This window comes from Triticum dicoccoides, chromosome 2B (assembly GCF_002162155.2).
Source record: "Triticum dicoccoides isolate Atlit2015 ecotype Zavitan chromosome 2B, WEW_v2.0, whole genome shotgun sequence".
Taxonomy (NCBI): Eukaryota; Viridiplantae; Streptophyta; class Magnoliopsida; order Poales; family Poaceae; genus Triticum; species Triticum dicoccoides.
The window spans coordinates 127,709,482-127,732,181 of NC_041383.1; the positions used below are offsets into that span (position 1 = coordinate 127,709,482).

At 43.7% G+C, this 22,700-nt stretch overlaps 1 protein-coding gene and 1 pseudogene across 1 annotated transcript; one reads left to right on the forward strand and one right to left on the reverse strand.

Moving 5' to 3' along the window:
* Nucleotides 1–4,321, forward strand: part of LOC119360654 — a 5,256-nt pseudogene extending 935 nt beyond the window's left edge.
* Nucleotides 4,322–6,125: 1,804 nt separating this feature from the next.
* LOC119367361 (dirigent protein 1-like) lies at nt 6,126–6,991 on the reverse strand. Its single transcript, XM_037632893.1, has one exon. The coding sequence runs from the start codon at nt 6,987–6,989 to the stop codon at nt 6,399–6,401; it is 591 nt and encodes a 196-aa protein (XP_037488790.1). The 5' UTR covers nt 6,990–6,991; the 3' UTR covers nt 6,126–6,398.
* Nucleotides 6,992–22,700: the final 15,709 nt, after the last annotated feature.

Sequence of the window (22,700 nt, forward strand, 5' to 3'; positions counted from 1 at the left end):
GGGGGGCTAGAGAACTACATACACAAGGAAGGCATAACCACTAGCGCGAGCATGAGAGAAAATGGGTGTGCTCAGCCCCAGAAAAAAGAACAGGCAAACGACCTACGTCGCGATAGATGGCAAGCCCTTGGCTCCCGCTTCGATCCAGGAGCACGCCTCTTCACGGATGTCGTTGCAGATCCAGGAGGACGAGGGAGTGCCGCCATCAAAGATGCAAGAGTTGCGATGCTTTCAGATGAGTTAGAAGGAAGAGAGAGGATTGGTGGAATAGTTTTTATGTATTGCTTGAGCCTGGTGGGCATATATAGGAGTACATGATCTACTTGGAGTACAAGGCAAGCCAGAATATTTCCTAGTCTAATCTATGTTTCCTAATACAATCACGTTACTCAACATCCCCCCGCAGTCACAACAGTAGCGACGTAGATGGTGAGACTAGAGAAGAATCCGAAGGCAAGCCAACGGACACCCCCCCACAGTCGTAACGGTCGATGCATCGCGGAGTCGTGGCTGGAGTGGAAACAGACAAGGTTGCTCAAGCAGGCGGTAACCCTTTGTGCCGTTTGTCGATGTAGCCGAGAGCGTAGGATGGTGGAGCCGTGGTCGAGGTAGCCGTGCGAAGAATGCCGTGGTCGATGTCAAGTCAGGGTAGCCGGTGTCGAGGAAGTCGCCGTGGAGCCACGGGCGCAAGGAGGCACCGAGTTAGTCATGGGCGCAGTGGTGTCGGAGTAGTGGTGCGCCAAGAAGAAGATGTTGTTGACGAGGCGTCGCACCGGGTTTGCCAACCCGGGGACACGTCGTAGAAGAAGGCACGCGTCGGTGTTACCAGCACCGGGCATGCGTAGACGGACGAAGACGAAGTTGAAGAAGCACCGACCAGGCTTGCCAGGACCGGGGACACGTCGTGGATGAAGGCACGCATCGGTGTTGCCAGCACCACGCATGTGGAGATTGGGACCTGCACGAGCTGTCTGCCATGTCGAGGAATCGGAGGGCCAGCAGAGAAGAAGACTCGACGATGGTTGCGGGGCCAATCGGCATGGTGCCGATGTTGCCCGCGATTGTCGGAGTAGACGAAGTGGTCGGGGTAGATGACGGCGACGCTGGCGACGAGCTCATGCTGGACAAAGACGAACGGGGTGGACGGGCGGCGGCAGCGGCTACGGAGATAGCGGCGGCTGCGGCCAAAGAAGAGCGGCGGCGGCGGCTAGGTTAGGAGTGCGGCGGCGGTGCTCTAAGTAGGCGAAGAATCCTGACAGCGCGACGAAGACCGGCGCGGACGGTGGCGTTCCCGCGCCAAGGGAGATGGCGCAACGCATACCATGGGAGGTCGACGCGCGGTAACGGCGGAGTGGACCGCGAGCCGCGGCACTACGGCCCAAAGGGGCGACGCAGCGGCGGCGGGCAGGTCGGAGCAACAACAGGAAGACCTCGGGCCGTGGCTCTACGGCCCGAAGGGGCGATGCAGCGGCGGAGTGCGGGTCAGTGCAACCGCGGGGACGGCCTCGGGGCGGCAGCTGGGACCGCGTATCGCGGCACTACGGCCTGTAGGGGTGACGCGCGAGTCGATGCAGCCGCGAGGAGAACCACAGGGCGGTGGCACTGCGGCCCGACGGGGCGACGCAACGGCAGCCCGTTGCTCGATCGGTGGAGGGGCGCGCTGAACTTGGGGACGATCTTCACAGGACCTGCGAGGCGCGCGTAACTGACGGGCCAGGTTGGTCGCGTGGCGTAGATGAGGCGGATCGCGGCAGTGAGCGGATGATCAAGCCGATCGCGCGCGAGGTTGGGGACGCCGCTCGGTGGAGGCGGTGTGACGGCGGAGTCCGAGATGAGGCCGGCGACGACGGACGGCGTGGGACATCGTGCGGACGAGCTTGTCAGCACCGGCACCCAGGCTACCAAAGCAGCGCCGGCGCCCGGGCAGCGAGGCCCGAGCGACCAACGGAGCAGCGGCGCCCGAGTTGAGGCAGCCGACGAGCCTGACGCAACCGAGGACGAGGTCGGCGAGGAAGACCGCTGGGCCGCCGTGCAGACACGACGGAGGCGGGTGGCGTGGATCGATTGGCAGGCCGACGCGCGAGCGGCGGCTATGATTGGCCGCCGCATGATGCGAGGCCGCCGGGTGTAGGCGATGCAGGTGTCCCGGTCGGAGCAGGGCGGTGACGGCCGGCGCAGGGCGACTGGCGGGCCGGCGCGCGGACGACGACCTTGAGGGCTGCCTGTCGTGCGAGGCCGCCTGGTCGGTGAAGTAGCTGGCCGATCGCGCCTGTGTCGGAGTAGAGGCACGGGGTGTCGACGGCGGCGGCGGGCGACGCAAACCGATCTTAGATCGGAAAATTAAAAAATAAACGCCGATTAAAGCGATCGACGAGAGAGAGGAAACCCCGAGCAAGGGCTCGGGAAAAGACTTTTTAGGGCAGCCGGTCAACACGACCGGCGGACGAACCCTAGGTACGGGCGGCGCGGCCCCCGGCGGCGGTCATGGAGGCCGATCGCCCCGTGGGCGGTGCGCGGGTGCGAATGCGTCGGGCTAGGGTTTAGGATAGAGATAAGACTGATACCAAGTTAGAAGGAAGAGAGAATTGGTGGAATAGTTTTTATGTATTGCTTGAGCCTCGTGGGCATATATATAGGAGTACATGATCTACTTGAAGTACAAGGCAAGCCAGAATATTTTTTATTTAACCTATATTTTTTAATACAATCACGTTACTCAAAAAGATGGACCAAGCAATGAGCAAGATGAACAATGAGAGACCCTTCAGGTGCACGGCCGGGGCGCTAGACGTGGTCTCATGCCACCAGTTGAGGAACCTCAGGTGAGGCGATGGTGCAAGGGTGCGAGCAAAGCACCAACTGAGGCAGCCGTGCCAAATCTGCCACGAGAACGGACAGCCCACTAACAGGTGCTCCATGGACTCAGGAGGAGCCAGGTCGCAAGGGTGTGTGCGTTGCGGTGTGGTGGTGTTTATTTCGGATGTTCATGGTTCGTTGATTTATTTATATATAAAACAGGGTAAAAGTCATTTTTGTAGCACGTTCGTTGAATGTTAATCCAAGGGTATAGAGAAAAAGTGACTGAAACTTAAATAAATTTCACGCACCTTACTGACACCGACCCTGTAAGATATGATGCCCACATGATCATCCCGACTTCGAGACAAGTACTCACGGCCTGGCTAGAAAGTTCACTAGAGCCAGCTCTACTTCACCAGGGAGAAATTTGTCCATGATGTTTAGAGCAGTGCATCACCTTCTCAGGTACTAGCAATGCCCTCTGGTCCATGTAAATTAATTGTGTGTGTGGAAGATCAAACTTAAATTAATTGTGTGTGTGAAAGATCGGGCGACGTCCTCTCTTGTTTCTCCATGGCCTCGAGCTCTCAAAGGTGCGTGGGAAGGCGATCTTAACTTCGTTCTCGTTTGGGCTGTGTTGTGCCGTCGTCCATGGCGAGAGGGTGTAATAGTTTCCCTCTAACTATAAGTATTTCGGTACAGAGTGAGTAATTTGTTGTACATAGCCCGTCTGGAGCTGTAGGCTAGCCGGGAAGGTGGCCGTCATCACGGGGGCAACCAGCAGCATAGGCAAGGCGAGCGCGGCAGAGTTCGTCAGGAACGGCGCCATGGTCATCCTCACTGACATCCAGGATGACCTCGGCGGCGCCGTGGCCGCCGAACTCGGGCCGGACGCATCCTACGCTCGCTGCGACATGACCAGCGAGGCGCAGATTGCGGCAGCTGTCGACCTTGCTGTGGCACGCCACGGCCGGCTCGACATCATGTACAACCACGCCGGGGTCGCCGGGCCTAGGGCCACGCACTCCATCACGTCCCTCGACCTCGCCGATTACGACCGCACCATGGCGATCAACACATGGTCCGTCGTTGCTGGGATCAAGCACGCCGCGCGCGTCATGGTGCCGCGCCGGAGCGGGTGCATCCTCTGCACGGCCAGCACCGCGGGGATCCTCAGGGGCGTGGCCCCCGTGTACTGCATCTCCAAGGCCACGGTCATCGGCACCATGCGGGCCGTGGCAGGGGGAGCTTGGGCGCCAGGGCGTGCACGTGAACGCCATCTCGCCGTACGCCGTCGCGACGCCGTCCTGCCTGCGGTCGCGAGGATGAGCTGAGGTGGTTGGTGGAGACGGGCATGAACGAGATGGGTGGCGAGACGGTGCTGGAAGTGGAGGACATCGCCAGGGCCGCCGTGTACCTGGCGTCCGACGATGCCAGGTACATTAATGGCCACAACCTCGTCGTCGACGGCGAGTACACGGTGGGGAAGCTGGTTCACACGCCGGACCTGGTGAGGAATTAGTGACGCGATGGTGTTCGCGCTGGAGCTTATGACGTTATTTAAAGTACTGCATATTCGAGTGATTACTTGCTCAGGCCGGTCATAGTGGTGGTCTTGACCAGTAACATACACTCGGGAATAGCAAACATGCTGATGTGACAGAGAATTAAAAAAAAGAAAGGATGAAATAACATAAGTAGATACCGTATCATGTTAAATTATATGCTACTTTATATCGTGGATGACAATACATATGATCATTTATGATATTATGCATTATAAAAATAGTATCATACAGTAGTATCGTATGCATGATACTAGCATGTGAGATACTCCCAAGAGTAGCCGCTAACCTGGAGCTGCGTAGCTGGTAATAAATAGCCAAAATATTGATCGACGGTGATTGATTGGTCTGCATCAGCTGCCACTCCCTCCGTTCCTAAATATAAGTCTTTTTAGACATTTCAAATGGACTAAAACATGCGGATGTATGTAGACATATTTTAGAGTGTAGATTCACTTATTTTACTCCGTACGTAGTCACTTGTTAAAATATTTAAAAAGACTTATATTTGAGAACGGAGGGAGTAGTAAAGTTGACCCAGTGTAATGGATACCGGTAGAGAAGACAGATGTTTTGCTTTTGAAATAATAAGGATTCAAAATTACATCTGCGATGATTTTGAATCCTTTTTTCTTTTGTGAGGATTTTGAATCCAGCCGGTAGTTAGAGCATCTAGAACCGAACTCTTCACTTTGTCCTTATATATCCAGACTGACATTGCGAACGGAGGAGAGGAAAAACCCTATCCAGCCGAAACCCACCATTTTGTTCTTATATGTTCGGACTGTCCCCAAACCATCAAACTCAGCTCATATGTGGGGAGGATATGATGTCGTCTGGTATGTCGGGACAGTCCACCACATCGAACACGGCTCACCCAGACCATTTTATTATCCCATTATTCATTTGTTTCTATTTTCCTTTTCTCTCTTCGTCCCCATCAATCACATTCATTTCACCAGACAATTTAAGGGACACGAGTATTGAGTTATAGACAACTCAATAGGGGATAATATCTTATGCTCGTATGACGAAGTTTGTAATTTATTTGGGCTTGGCATGCTTCAGTTTTATAAACAGAAAACACGGCAATAATATTAAAAAGCGCAAGTACATACTTTGAGTTATATAAGCAATTATATGCATTCTTTGGGAGTCTTGAGGTTGGTTAGATTTTTCACTAAGGGAAAAACAACATTCATATTAACCATGGTAATTATAATGTTGTAACATTAGCGAAAAACTTGTAAATGCTTTTACTTATAAATCTCATGGCACATGTTCCAATTTCTTATACAAATCATAAAAATGACAAATAGAGATGTACATGTGTGCAGGCCACTGTTTTACTAGAAAAAAAATGGTAAAAAGGTAGAGAAAATGCTACCCCCCCCCCCACCACCACCACAGAAATGTATCCGGTGCACCCACCCTTTTGATGCTAATGGTACACTGGATGTCGTAGGATATTTTAAATGTTTGGAAATATCTGAAAAAGAAAAATCTAGAACATTGACACGACGTTAATGTGTGTTGCCAATAAATTTCATATCAAAGTTCGATACATTGCATGAGATACAAAAATGACAAATTTTGCATCAGTGTGATAATGGGCCAAATCAGGAGCCCGATGTATGTTATGTACTATTTAGTGTTGAATTTATCATTTTTGTTCTTTGAGTTACTCCCTTCGTACCATAATATAATATAAGAGTGTTTTCACACTACACACATAATTTACTTTTTTTAGTAGTTTGGATTGCTTACCACTCAACCTTTTAATATCAATGGTAGTATTCCGTCAACTTCTTTTTATTTTTAATACTATATATGTATCTGGTCAAACTTTATAAAATTTGACTAAAATAGAACTAATATGTGAAAAAGGAAAAAAAAAGGCTCGGGCCGGGCCGGGCCTAACCAAGCCCGATGCAGAAAAGCCAAGCCGTCCGGGCCCGTGGACAAGGTCGGGCCGTCCGGGCCAGGCTGCCGATGGGCAGGTATACCTGCGTCTAAGGCGATTGATGGCGTCCATCATGCATGGGCGTGGGCGTGGAGGTGGATAAACACGTCCAGGTCGAGGACGGCGTTCTTGCGTAGCTGCCAGCTCGCCGTCTTCCAGAGCACGTACCCCGTCGCCATCCTGAACCGCCCGGTGCCGCCTACCACGGACAGCTCCCGCAATGGCTCGACGATGTTGTCGCGGCCGACGACGGTAAAGGTGCTCCCGGAGTATGGCCCCGCCGTGAGCACCACATTCATGCAGAAGAGCAACGCCGGGCCGTGCATGGACGCGAAAACGTAGGTCCCCTGCGCGCGCCCCACGGGGCTCGACGCCGGGTCCGGCCCCTCCGTGAGCGCGTCGTCGATCACCACCACCTGCCCGAACCGCAGCGGCGGCTCGCCCCCGAACAGCGACGGCCCCGTGCCGTTCACGACCTCGACCGCCGTGGCGCCCGGCCCGGTGAGCACGTCGTGCATGAACAGGCGCATGCGGGCGGGCCGGGCGGACGCCGCGGCAAGCCATTGCCAGGACGCCGAGAGCAGCACCGCGAGCGCCGCGGAAGAGGCGAAGTACACGAAGACGAAGAGGGTGCTCCTCTGCTTCGACTTCGCAGCAGGCATGATTGGTGATGAATTGTTGAGGTGTGCTACACGTTTGCTCACTATATATATATAGCACGCACAGATGGTGGGTCAGACACTATGCTCGCTGTAAGACTGTTCGGTTTGATCACAAACCTGCTCCGCTAACTATACGCGCTGTAAGCCTGTGCTTGATTGGACCATAAACCTGCTCCACCAATAATTTGGAAGTTTTACTTTTGACGAATGTGCTTTTGCGCATCACATACATGTGCCTCTTCAAAGCCTCTCTAACTGAGATTTTGGAACTTCTGATCATTACTTTGCGCAACGAACGCATCCATGCTCTCATACACGTCCGTGCCCACTCCCGTGTGCTTGCCACTACATATGCCGCGGGTTCCAATTTGTGCCTCGAACTCGCTTCCGCCAAGGGATGTCAATTGATAGGGTATGGGCGTGAGTACAATCTTCTTCTACCCAAACTCATATCCATAAGAGCTTTTTATACCCACGCACTTCAATATCCACTAGTAAACATGCCCGTGCGTTGCAACGGAAGGAAAAAAAAAATTACCCCTCAAATACACGGCATTAGCAAAAGTCTTTTTTTTGAAACGGAGGCAAAAACTTTGCCTCATCCATTAAATAAGCAAGAATAGAGTTTGTTGTAAGTCATCCAATTACACGGCATGCGGACTACTCACGCAAAATTAAAGCCCTTGGCTATTTTGCACCGGCGACGATCCCAAGGTTGGCCTCTGTAGAGATGGAGGAGAGCAAGATTGTCGGTGGGGCGCTGTTATGTTTAAAAACTCTCGCATTACGCTCGCTCCATATTGTCCATGATACGAGCATGGTGAGGGATGCCTTGACTTGTCTATTTGGCGTGCCGTCGATGCAAGTACTCATCCACCAATCTTTAACCGAATAAAAGGAGGGCCAAGCGGAAGTGTCTAGCCCGAGTATGTAGTATTTCTCAATGACCAATGGCCAAAGCCTTCGAGAGTAGCCCGAGTATGTACTATTTCTCTTGGAATTTTTCATGATGCTATACCAAGCAACATGATAAGTGGTGTTGTACAAAAACATAAAGGTATGATGATTTTTGAAATGTACTCAAGGTGTTTCCAATTCATTATACAACATAAATATCTACCTACTTGCCGATATATGTTTATGCCTTTCTTGTTGTTTCTCCTTAGTGATGCCAACAAATATTTCATTATAATGAAAATAGCAACTATATTTTAGTATTCAGTGATAACATGTGCATAAGAGCATTATTTTTGTCTCATTGATTTATGTGTTTGCAACTATAATCCAAATCAAGACTTAATTTAGTTGCAAACATATTAGACAGCTCCACTGAAAACAATCAATCTGTAAGGACATGCATGCCAAATGTTTAAGGTTGCATATCAACATCGATATTCTTAAAAAATAAACTATGGGCACAATTTCAAACAATATCAAAATGAACGTTAAACCCCTGGTTTATATAAAGTTTGTGTCAGCAGTTTCGTGTACATCACCATATATAGGATAATTATTGTGCATTGTGCGAAATAGAGATGATGATTATGTACATGTTGTAATCTTTAACATATGGTATTTGATATAAATCAACATCTCATATATAATTTTTTTGAGAACATCAAATAATCTTATTTACTCCACTCAAATTAGTTGGAAACATATATAATAGACATTTTCAAATTACCCCATATAAAGAAGGTATTAAACTATTAATTAAGGTTGCACCCAAAGCATAATTTTAAAAATGATTAACATGCAAGATAATGGCATATTTGGAATCTACATATTTTCTGTGGCATTTCCATATATACTATGTTAAATTTGAAGTTAGCGTATAAACGATATGAATATTTTGAAAAGCATTTTGAATCTGCCAAAAAAAGAAAATAAAAAGTAAAACTGAGTAGCTGGGCCAAAAGGTGCAGCCCATAAGGTATCCTACGCCCATAAAAAATTCAGAGAGAAAAACAAAGGGACGTGGGACTCAAATCCAGGTCACCTGGCTAGAAGAGTGACATTCCAACCAGTAGGACGCCCATGCTGTTTTGTAATATTGGAGGACCACTTCATCTGAACCAATGACAACAGCCGATGTGAAAAACGAATCGTGTTCCCACTTACCGGTGGCATGGTGGTAATTATTCGCATCTTCGAGGGCAATTTTGGTGACGGGCAACCAGAAGTGATAGTCGCTTTATTATTAGGTAAAGAGGTAAAGATAAAGATTGACAGAAATTGACACTCTTACTCGTATCCATCGGTTATCCTACACCCAATGGATATCCGGTGAGTAAAATATAGCATTTACATTTTTGAAAAGTAACGAAATGGTAGAATTCAAGTTATAATAGGCGATCGGTCTAGTAACTACGCGACATCATATAGTGGGTGCCTCCCGAAGACGGCAAGGGAGTACGAGCAGTGGTTGGTGGAAGCCCGACGCATTGGGAGGAGGCGGGAACTAGGGAACGATGGATCGAGAGTTGGACAAGAGTCTTGTGGTGGTGAGTCAAGATTTCATCGTTTCGAAGAGTCACATAGGACATATGAGGAGTAGTATGCTGGTGGCTCTAGGCCTATGAGCTACGGCCGATTTAGGGAATAAGTAATTTAGGGTTGGATCATAAGAGTTGTTTTCATTTATTAACCCACATGCTGACCCCACATGTCATAGGAGTTATTTTCATTTATTAACTTTTCCTGGGTATCCATTGGGTTGTCCAAGGGCGCAATTTCATATCTATGCCTACTGATATATTGTGTGGATATGGATATCCATTATCCGTGGGTATAAAATCTCACCAAAGCTTGTCCATGTGCGCTGTTTTCGGATAGAGTCTCACGGGTACCCATAACCATGGGAAAACTAATATCCCTACTTTCACACTTCCTCATTTCCTTTTTTTTCTTTAATGTAATGGTTTGGTTATTTTCTTTCAGAGTTTTGCCTCGGTACACCCTTTGAAAAGTTAACATGAATCTTAAAGTAACTTAAAAGAGTATTCTCGTACATTCATGATAAATTATTTCTAATCTATTCTTCCATTGATCAAACAAGGGTCCACCTTTGCATCGAAATCTATGAACTTTTCAGGGGTTTATACTGAAGCGAAACTCCTTCCATTATAAAAGTGATGGAAATACGACTAGCCCGGTTCTAAAAAGTGTTGTTCTGCCATGGTCTTGCTTCACCTCACTTTGTCAATCTATTTGTACCTGATTTTTTCTCCATGTTGGCTGATGACGTAAATGTTGGTCATCCCTGAAAACATTTGATGTTGTGTATCAACTTCGACCGATGAAGCTGAAAGATGTTCTTTTTCTCTAGTCGTGTGGGGCATGTGTTCCCCGAAAAATGCCAACGGTGCCCGAGCTCCTTGGTGCCCGTGTTTAAATCACCATTTTCCACGACGCATAAAAATTCAAATATTTTTTAAACATGCATAAACTTGTAAACTATGCATGTGCAAAATTTCATAACATTTTACTTACACATGTGATCTACCAAAAACGGCAAATATCTATTTTCAAATTGAGCTTTTTTTGTTGGGTCAGATTTTTTTTTTACATCTTACAAATTGTTATTTTTTTCAGATGAAATTTGATGGATCTGTGATGAACACATACAAGTTTTCATGGAACTTTTTTTGAATTTTCTAAATATGGTTTTTGATTATTTTTATTTTTAATATGGGCCTCCATGGTGCCCAAGCACCATAAGTCCACACTCATGTGTTTCCTTTCTCTACATGTGCTTTGAAGGCGACTAGTCCCCTCTCCACGACGTCTCCCCTTCTCTCCACTCAAAGTTCTTGGTTGGCCTCCTCTCTAGCAACCAATGTTCTGTAGCTTCGCTCATGTCGGTACTTGGCTTCCTTTTCAATGGGTTTTCTCCCACTCTTTAGACAGAGTAGCAAGGAAGAAGCACCGGCACGCTGCGCCCGTGTAATTGCCCATTGTTGGGTTAGCTGTTGTTCATTTGGTTGCTCTTTTTTCTAAAGATCAAGTAGGAGCCGTAGAGGAGACAGGGGTAGATGAATGATAAAATACAATATGAAACATTGATTTGTGGAGGTATGGGGTGCACTATGAGGCTAGTTGGTGCATGAAGCTAGGAGTGTATATTGTGTGGCTAGATGGTACATGGTAGCAAATAATAAAGAACAACAGTGTAGTGAATCATGGATCATCGATTTTCTGAGTGGATTGCTTCTAGTCTTCATGCCTTGTCATAATTTTCTTTGTTGGAAGATCGAATGACTATTTATGTGAGTGGTAACTTGGGTTGTAGTCTTTTCAGACATCTCTTTTACTCGGATCTCTATTTCTTCAATCCACATATGTTGATTTTCTTTGTATCAAAGGCGATGGTGGTGTATTGTACTGTTGTTCTTCTTCCTCTGCCATCATTTATTTCCCATGGAAAATTGATAGGTTATAAACAGAACACATGGTGAAACCCTTGAAAATGTAAGGCACCTTCAAGAAATATAATATATTTGATAATACTTCGCGTGGGCAAAATATCACATAAAATACAAAATATCAAGGTTATTGAGTTCAATATTACATTGTTTCATACCACCAGTAAGTATTCCATCAATGATCCATGAATACACTTCATAGTTGTGGCCTAAGATTACCTCCTCTAGTTGAGCACGTGAATACTTCAAAATTAATGATTGAATTGGATTTTCATCCAAAAGTCATTTTACTAAATATAGCCATACAAATCCAGGACTTGACACTTTGGTGTTAAGGACAAGGATAAATATTTGAATGTAATCCTCTGTATCTAAATATAAGACATATAGCATTTGATCTAAGATCTCTTTTATTCCCAGTGGAAAAGATGAGAAAAAAAATCATATGAGCAGTAAGAATTTCCTTAAAATGTGCAAGAGAAGTTTACCTATGCAAGGCGTGCAATTGTTGCAACTTTAGATGGGGCAATGGTGTTATTGTGGTGCACAACTTGAGAAAGTGTTATAAGGACTCGAAATCCAGATGCAGGTCAATGATCCCAACAAAAGGCGATCCAACAAGCCTTGAACAAAGAGCTAAACAGAAAGTTCACAAAAATGCAAGGTAAAGTTTAGGAAAAAGTATTTACAAGATCACTGCGATGTGATTTTGGGACCAATAGAATGGACATAGGAAGGCATATTTCTATGAAAGCACGGTGGAGCTCGTTTTGAAAGATGGGGACGCGGAGCGGGCTATTTTTTTGGCATCACTCGCTCGGGCTTGCAGATAGAAGGATGAAAGACAAATAGTGTAATGTAAGAAAGAAAAAAATATGTGCCCAAATGTATAGAAAAAATACCAATAGGTATATGCCGGGTTGTATATTTTTTTCTTGTTATACATTACATAGCTAGATGTCATATGCTACTTCTTGAGCTTGCGTTGGTTTTTCCCTTGAAGAGAAAAAGGTGATGTAGCAAAGTATAGAGATAAGTATTTCCCTCAGTTAAGAACCAAGGTATTAATCCAGTAGGAGTACAAGCAAGTCCCCAATATATGCACCTACACAAACAATCAAACACTTGCACCCAACGCGATAAAGGGTTGGCAATCCCTTCACGTCACTTGCAAATGTGAGATCCGATAGAGATAGATATAAAAGATTACTAAAACGTAAAACAAAATAAAAGTAAATAAATTGCAGCAATGAATATTTTGTATTTTTGGTTTATAGATCTGAAAATATATGCTGGAAAATAGACCCGGGGGCCATAGGTTTCACTAGAGGCTTCTCTCTTGAAGGAAAATAATACAGTGGATGAACAAATTACTGTCGAGCAATTAATAGAAAATCGCAAAGTTATGACGATATCCAAGGAAATGATTATGAATATAGGCATCACGTCCGTGTCAAGTAGACTGACTCCTGCCTGCATTTACTACTATTACTCCACACATCGACCGCTATCCAGCATGCATCTAGAGTATTAAGTTCATAAGAACGGAGTAACGCCTTAAGCAAGATGACATGATGTAGAGGGATAAACTCAAGCAGTATGATGAAAACCTCATCTTTTTACCCTTGATGGCAACAATGCAAATAGGTGTCTCTCTACCCCTACTTTGTCACTGGGTGAGGTCATGCAAGATTGAACCCAAAACTAAGCACCTCTTCCATTGCAAGAAAAATCAATCTAGTTGGCCAAACCAAACCGATAATTCGAAGAGAAATACAAAGATATTAAATCATGCATATAAGAATTAAGAGAAGATTCAAATAATATTCATAGATAAGATGATTATAAATCCACAATTCATCGATCTCGACAAATACACCACAAAAGAAGATTACATAGGATAGATCTCTGATAACCCACAAGTATAGGGGATCGCAACAGTTTCCAAGGGTAGAGTATTCAACCCAAATTTATTGATTCGACACAAAGGGAGCCAAAGAATATTCTCAAGTATTAGCAGCTGAGTTGTCAATTCAACCACACCTAAAAGACTTAATATCTGCAGCAAAGTATATTGTAGCAAAGTAGTATGGAAGTAACGGTAATAGTGGCAAAAGTAGTAGTAGCAGTTTTGTAGCAATCGTAACAGCGGCAACGGAAAAGTAATTAAGCAATGATCAATATGTGAAAAGCTCGTAGACAATGGATCAATGATGGATAATTATGTCGGATGCAATTCATCATGCAACAGTTATAACATAGGGTGACACAGAACTAGCTCGAGTTCATCAATGTAATGTAGGCATGTATTCCAAATATAGTCATACGTGCTTATGGAAAAGAACTTGCATGACATCTTTTGTCCTACCCTCCCGTGGCAGCGGAGTCCTATTGGAAACTAAGGGATATTAAGGCCTCCTTTAGTAGAGTACCGGACCAAAGCATTAATACTTAGTGAATACATGAACTCCTCAAACTACAGTCATCACCGCTATTGACTTGCAATATAGGATCAAGAACTCACTTATATTCACGAAAAGATAATAGGTTCAGATCTGAAATCATGGCACTCGGGCCCCAGTGACAAGCATGAAGCATGGCAAAGTCATAGCAACATCAATCTTAGAACATAATGGATACCAGGGATCAAACCCTAACAAAACTAACTCGATTACATGGTAAATCTCATCCAACCCATCACCATCCAGCAAGCCTACGATGGGATTACTCACGCACGACGGTGAGCATCATGAAATTGGTGATGGAGGATGGTTGATGATGATGATGGCAACGGATTCCCCTCTCCGGAGCCTCGAACGGACTCTAGATCAGCCCTCCCGAGGAAGATTAGGGCTTGGCGGCGGCTCTGTATCATAAACGCGATGAATCCATCTCTCTGATTTTTTTTCTCCCCGCAAGTGAATATATGGAGTTGGAGTCGAGGTCGGTGGAGGTCTAGGGGGCCCACGAGGCAGGGGGCGTGCCCTGCACCCTCGTGGACAGGGTGTGGGCCTCCTGACGTTGATTCTTTCGCCAATATTTTTTATTAATTCCAAAACGTGTCTCCGTGGATTTTCATGTCATTCCGAGAACTTCTATTTCTGCACAAAAATAACACCATGGCAGTTCTACTGAAAACAGCGTCAGTCCGGGTTAGTTCCATTCAAATCATGCAAGTTAGAGTCCAAAACAAGGGCAAAAGTGTTTGGAAAAGTAGATACATTGGAGATGTATCAACCCCCCAAGCTTAAACCTTTGCTTGCCCTCAAGAAATTCAGTTGACAAACTGAAAGTGATAAAGAAAAACTTTTACAAACTCTGTTTGCTCTTGTTGTTGCAAATATGTCAAGCCGGCATTCAAGTTTTCAGCAAAGGTTATGAACTAACTATATTCACAATACATTTAGGTCTCATGTTTACTCATATCAATGGCATAATCAACTAGTGAGCTATAATAATAAATCTCGTATGACAACACTTTCTCAAAACAATCATAATATAATATAACAAGATGGTATCTCGCTAGCCCTTTGTGAGACCGCAAAACATAAATGCAGAGCACCCCTGAAGATCAAGGACTGACTAGACATTGTAATTCATGGCAAAAGAGATCCAGCCATAGTCATACTCAATGTAAATTAATAGCAATGGATGCAAATGACAGCGGTGCTCTCCAACTGGTGCTTTTTAATAAGAGGATGATGACTCAACATAAAAGTAAGTAGATAGGCCCTTGGCAGAGGGAAGCAGGGATTTGCAGAGGTGCCAGAGCTCGAGTTTTGAAACAGAGATAAATAATATTTTGAGCGGCATACTTTCTTTGTCAACATAACAACCAAGAGATCTCGATATCTTCCATGCTACATACATTATAGGCGGTTCCCAAACAGAATGGTAAAGTTTATACTCCCCCACCACCAACGAACATGAATCCATGGCTGGCCCGAAACAACGGGTGCGGTCCAACTAACAACAATCCTGGGAGAGTTTTGTTTGCATTTATTTTGATTTGATTTGAGCATGGGACTGGGCATCCCGGTTACCGGCCATTTTCTTGTGAATGATGAGCGGAGTCCACTCATCGTGATAATAACCCACCTAACATGGAAGATATAGACAACCCTAGTTGATACATGAGCTATTCGAGCATACAAAACCGAATTTCATTTGAAGGTTTAGAGTTTGGCACATACAAATTTACTTGGAACGGCAGGTAAATACCGCTTATAGGAAGGTATACTGGACTCATATGGAACAAGTTTGGGGTTTATGGAAGTGGATGCACAAGCAGTATTCCCGCTTAGTACAAGTGAAGGCTAGAAAGAGACTGGGAAGCGACCAAATAGAGAGCGACAACAGTCATGAACATGCATTAAGATTAACCAACAAAGAATGCAAGCATGAGTTGGATATAAATCACCATGAACATAAATATCGTGGAGGCTATGTGGATTTTGTTTCAACTACATGCGTGAACATGTGCCAAGTCAAGCCACTCGAATCATTCAAAGGAGGATACCACCCTAACATACCACATCACAACCATTTTAATAACATGTTGGCACACAAGGTAAACCATTATAAACTCCTAGCTAATTAAACATGTCATGAATAACTATAATCTCTAATTGTCATTGCAAGCATGTTTCATTCATAATGGGCTAAATCAGGAACGATGAGCTAATCATATTTACAAAAACAAGATAGGTTCAATTCATACCAGCTTCTCTTATCTCAATCATTTCATCATATATCATCATTATTGCCTTTCACTCACACGACCAAACAGTCTGGATAATAATAATAGTGCACGTGCATTGGGCTAAGCTAGAATCTGCAAGCATTTAATAAAAAAGGAGAAGACAAGGTAATATGGGCTCTTGGTTAGATCAACAATAATGCATATGAGAGCCAGTCAACATTTTCGTCGTGGTCTTCTCCTCTCGAACCCCAAAGAAAAGAAAAGAACTAAAACTATTTACATGGGAAAGCTCCCAACAAGCAAAAGAAGAACGAGAAACATTTTTGGGTTTTCTTTTAATACTACTACTACAAGCATGGAAAGTAAACTAGATAAAAGCTACAACTAATTTTTTGGTTTTTCTTAATGTTTTTCAAACACACAAGAAGAAATCAAGAAAAGAAAATAAACTAGCATGGATAGTACACTGAAAAAGTATGAACACCGACAACTAGAATGAGTGTGTGAACATGAATGTAACGTCGGTGAGAAATAAGTACTCCCCCAAGCTTAGGCTTTTGGCCTAAGTTTGTCTATGCCCATGGATCGAAGCTACTCTCTCCGGTGTACTGAGGAGGGTCCTCGGGGTGCCACTGGTTAGCGAGCTCCTCCGAATCCCACTGATAATCAGACTATCGATATGGGTCAAGTGGTGGCTCTGGCTCTGGCTCTGGAACTTGTGTAAGATTCCAGTATGCATAAATGGCCTCGGGCAAGATGAGGTGCGTGCCTGAAAGTATGTTAAACAAAGAGGGTGCACGCAAGGTAATAGTCTCACAGTGAGTTTTAGCAAATAACAAGTTATACTTAAGCATCCTATTATTTTTAACAATAAAGTCATGTGCTACCATACTATTATAGTCTAGAAAAATAGTGGGCAGCAACTTTTCCTCTTTCTCCTGATGCCTATTAGGTATCTCAAAGTGTTTAGCAAGGTGTGAAGCAAAGATACCTCCGAAGATGGTGCCCTTTGTACGGTTTGGACTTAACCGTTTAGCAACAATAGCGCCTAAACTGAAGGTTGTATCACGAAACAAAGCATGGCGCAAAATAACAAGGTCAGGAGCACTAAGGTTCCCACTGTTCCCGCGACCAATCAAGCATCTACTAGCAAATATTGCAAAGTAACGTAGACCAGGAAAATGCATACTAGTAGTTCTTGCATCTGAAACTTTTCTCATTTACCCTACAACAATCCTATCAATAAATCCATCCACGTCACTAGGATGTGGTTCCTCGATGCTGCACACAAAGGGCAACTTGCAAACCAAACAAAAATCATGGAGTAACATCTCCTTAATCTCATCATATAAATAAAACTCCACTAAAGGTGGTGATTTCCTAGCATGGAAATAGAAGTTTTGTACGAAAATATCAGTGAGTAGGAGATACTGTTCACATTGGTCATGGAGGAAGTCGGTGAGGCCTGCATTTTCAGCCAAATAATAAAAGTCGTCATAAGTTCCGACAGCCCTCAAGAACGCTTCACAAGGCGATTCACACGGCCGGAACTCCGTAGTGCAAGGAAGATTGTATTTTGGCTTTTTATTCTCCTCATTCTGCCTGTCCTTCGAGCTTCGGCTCAAGGAGCCCCTCAACAATCTCTTCATTATTTTTTTCTCTGAAAAATTTCTGAAATTTTTAGTGACTCAAAACAAAAGTGAACCAAACTCAACAAGATTGATAGCAACCACTCCCACAATATTGGCGATGGAGGATGGTTGATGATGACGATGGCAACGGATTCCCCTCTTCGGAGCCCCGAACAGACTCCAGGTCAGCCCTCCCGAGGAAGATTAGGGCTTGGCGGCGGCCCCGTATTGTAAAACGGCGATGAATCCTTCTCTCTGATTTTTTTCTCCCCGAAAGTGAATATATGGAGGTGGATTTGAGGTCGGTGGAGGTCCAGGGGGCCCACAAGGTAGGAGGCGCACCCTAGGGGGGTGGGCGTGCCCTGCACCCTCGTGGACAGGGTGTGGGCCCGCTGACATTGATTCTTTCGCCAATATTTTTTATTAATTCCAAAACATGTCTCCGTGGATTTTTAGGTCATTCCGAGAACTTTTATTTCTGCACAAAAATAACACCATGATAGTTCTACTAAAAACATCGTCATTCCAGGTTAGTTCCATTCAAATCATGCAATTTAGAGTCCAAAACAAGGGCAAAAGTGTTTTGAAAAGTAGATACATTGGAGACGTATCAATATCCAAGAACATCAAGGAGAACACTATATTGGAGATCAAAGAGAGAGAAGAAGCCACCTAGCTACTAGCTATGGACCCGTAGGTTTGTGGTACACTACTCACACTTCATCGGAAGGGCAATAGAGTTGATGTAGATGCCCTCCGTGATCGAATCCCTGTCCGGCAGGATACCGGAAAAGACCCCAAGATGGGATCTCACGGGAACAGAAGGTTACGGCGGTGGAAAAGTATTTTGGTAGATACTTCTATTGATATTGGAATATTTTGGGATTTATAAAGCTGAGAGGGAGGTCGGTGGACTCCCGAGGGGCCCACAAGCCAGCGCCCACCCTAGGCGTGCCCTGGAGGCTTGTGGAGTCCTAAGAACTCTTCTGACTTGGCCTCCATGCTTCGTGGATGTCTTCTGGTCCAAAAAAAATCATTGCGGAAGTTTTATTCTGTTTGGACTCCGTTTGATATTCCTTTTCTGTAAAACTCAAAAACAAGGAAAAAATAGAAACTGGCACTGGGCTTTAGGTTAATAAGTTAGTCCCAAAAATAATATAAAATAGCATATTAATGCATATAAAACATCCTAAACAGATAATATAATAGCATGGAACAATAAAAAATTATAGATACGTTGGAGACGTATCAAGCATCCCCAAGCTTAATTCCTACTCGTCCTCGAGTAGGTAAATGATAAAAACAGAATTTTTGATGTGGAATGCTACCTAACATATTTATCCATGTAATTTTCTTTATTTGTGTCATGAATATTCAGATCCATAAGATTCAAAACAAAAGTTTAATATTGACACAAAAACAATGGTACTTCAAGCATACTAATAAAGCAATCTTGTCTTCTCAAAATAACATGGCCAAAGAAAGTTATCCCTACAAAATCATATAGTCTGGCTATGCTCCATCTTCATCACACAAAGTATTAAATCATGCACAACCCCGATGACAAGTCAAGCAATTGTTTCATACTTTTGATGTTCTCAATTTTTTTCAACTTTCACGCAATAGATGAGCATGAGCCATGGATATATCACTATAGGTGGAATAGAATATGGTGGTTGTGGAGAAGACAAAAAGAAGGAGATAGTCTCACATAACCTAGGCGTATCAACGGGCTATGAAGATGCCCATCAATAGATATCAATGTGAGTGAGTAGGGATTGCCATGCAACAGATGCACAAGAGCTATAAGTTTATGAAAGCTCAAAAAGAAACTAAGTGGGTGTGCATCCAACTCGCTTGCTCACGAAGACCTAGGGCAATTTGAGGAACCCCATCATTGGAATATACAAGCCAAGTTCTATAATGAGAATTCTCACTAGTATATGAAGCTGACATCATAGGAGACTCTCTATCATGAAGATGATGGTGCTACTTTGAAGCATAAGTGTGGAAATGATATAGTAACATTATCCCTTCTCTCTTTTCTCTCATTTTTTTGTTTGGGCTTCTAGGCCTATTTTTTGTGGGCTTCTTTAGCCTCATTTATTTTTGTAAAGTCCAGAGACTCATCCCAACTTGTGAGGGAATCATAGCTTCCATCATCCTTTCCTCACATGGAACAATGCTCTAATAATAATGATCATCACTTTTATTTACTTACAACTCAAGAATTACAACTCAAAACTTAGAACAAAAATATGACGGAACGGTGGAAGTTGCATGGAAATATATCTCGGTATAGCTATGGAAATGCCATAATAGGTATCTATGGTGGCTGTTTTGAGCAAGGGTAAATGGTGGGTTTAACACACCGGCAAAAGTTGCGGGGTACTGGAGAAGCTAGCAATGGTGGAAGGGTGAGAGTGCGTATAATCCATGGACTCAACAATAGTCATAAAGAACTCACATACTTATTTCAAAAGCCTATTAGCTATCGAAACAAAGTACTACATGCATGCTCCTAGGGGGATAGATTGGTAGGAAAATACCATCGCTCGTCCCCGACCGCCACTCATAACGAAGTCAATCAATAAATAAATCATGCTCCGACTTCATAACATAACGGTTCACCATACGTGCATGCTACATGAATCACAAACTTTAACACATGTATTTCTAACAATCCACAATTACTCACTAGCATGACTCTAATATCACCATCTCTATATCTCAAAACAATCATAAGGAATCAAACTTCTCATAGTATTCAACGCTCCTTATATGAAAGTTTTTATTATATCCCTTTTGGATGCCTATCATATTATGACTAAATTCATAACCAAAGCAAATTACCATGCTGTTTAGAGAGACTCTCAAAATAATATAAGTGAAGCATGAGAGTTCAACAATTTCTATAAATTAAAGCCACCGCCGTGCTCTAAATAGATATAAGTGAAGCACTAGAGCAAAATTGCCTAGCTCAAAAGATATAAGTGAAGCACATAGAGTATTCTAATAAATCACGATTCATGTGTGTCTCTCTCAAAAGGTGTGTACATCAAGGATGATTGCAGCGGACTAAAAATCAAAGACTCACATAATACAAGACGCTCCAAGCAAAACACATATCATGTGGTGAAAAAAATAGAGCCTCAAGTAAATTTACCGATAGACAAAGACGAAAGAGAGGATGCCATCCGGGGCATCCCCAAGCTTAGAAGCTTGGTTATCCTTGAATATTACCTTGGGGTGCCTTTGGAATCCCCAAGCTTAGGCTCTTGCCACTCCTTATTACGTAGTCCATCAAATCTTTACCCAAAACTTGAAAACTTCACAACACAAAACTCAACAGAGAACTCATGAGATCCGTTAGTATAAGAAAATAAATCACCACTTTTTGGTACTGTTGTGAACTCATTCTTTATTTTTATTGGTGTAATATCTATTGTATTCCAACTTATCCATGGTTCATACCCCCCCCGATACTACCCATATATTCATTAAAATAAGCAAACAACACATAGAAAACAAAATCTGTCAAAAATAGAACAGTCTGTAGCAATCTAGAAACTTCTAATACTTCTTTAAATCCAATTTCTTTGAAACATTAGGACAACCTGGGCAATCTGTATATCAATCTTGTGTAAAAAGTTCAGATCAAAATCATGCTTCTATGAATTTTGAAAATTATTTTACTGGGCACAAAAGTTTCTGTTTTTCAGCAAGGTCAAATCAACTATCACCATAATCCATCCCAAAAGTCTTACTTGGCCCAAACACTAATTAAAACACCAAAACAAAATTACTATAGAGGTAATAATGTGTATTTATTGAAAAACAGAACCAAAAACCAAAAAAAAAATACAATTTGGTTGCCTCCCAACAAGCACTATTGTTTAACGCCGCTAGCTAGGCATAAACATATATCTAGGTATTGTCATCTTTGGTATGCAATCCATAAGTAGCTCTCATAATATATTCATTTAGCAACTTAATTTTCTTTCTAGGAAAGTGTTCCATGCCTTTCCTTTACGGAAATTGAAATCTACTGTTTCCTTCTTTCATATTAATAATTGCACCAATCGTTCTAAGGAAAGGTCTACCAAGAATAATAGTGCAATCTATATCAAGCACAATAAAATCTACGAGCACATAATTCCTATTTGCAACAATAAGAACATCATTGATCCTTCTCATAGGTTTTTTAGTAGTGGAATCTGCAAGACGCAAATTTAAAGAACAATCATCAAATTCACGGAAACCTAGCACATCACATAAATTTTTTGGAATCATGAAAACGCTAGCACCCAAATCACACAAAGCATGGAACTCATAATCTTTAATTTTAATCTTAATAGTAGGTTCTCACTCATCATAAAGCTTTCTAGGGATAGAAACTTCCATCTCGAGTTTTTCTTCAAAAGGTTTCATCATAGCCTCAAGGATATGTTTAGTAAAAGCATTATTTTGATTATAAGCATGTGGAGAATTCAACATGGATTGTAACATGGAAATGCAATCTATCAAAGAACAATTATCATAATTAAAATCCTTGAAACCCAAAAGAGTGGGTTCATCGCTACTTAAAGTTTTGACCACTTGTAACGCCCTAAGACCGATGCGCCAGGTGTCTTCCAGTTATTCGCCGTCGTTGCCATGTCATTCGCTTGCGTGTTGCACTTTGCCATGTCATCATCTGCATTTCATCAGCATGTTTTTTGAAACTTGCATCCATTCGGGTTCCCCGGTTCTCTCAGTTGTCCGTTCTGAGCCCAACCACACTCCCAAACGCACCCGTCGCCCCTCTCAGACCTTGTTTCTCGAGCCGCAGAAAAATATTCTCGGAATGGGCCGAGATTTGCCAAGTGGTCTTGGTATATCACCGATAGACCGCCTGTCAAATTTCGTTCCATTTGGAAGTCATTTGATGCCCCAACGGTTAACCGCGTTAACC

Coding starts and splice junctions, on each gene's coding strand:
- LOC119367361 (XM_037632893.1), bottom strand. CDS start 6,989: ATGCCTGCTGCGAAGTCGAAGCAGAGGAGCACCCTCTTCGTCTTCGTG.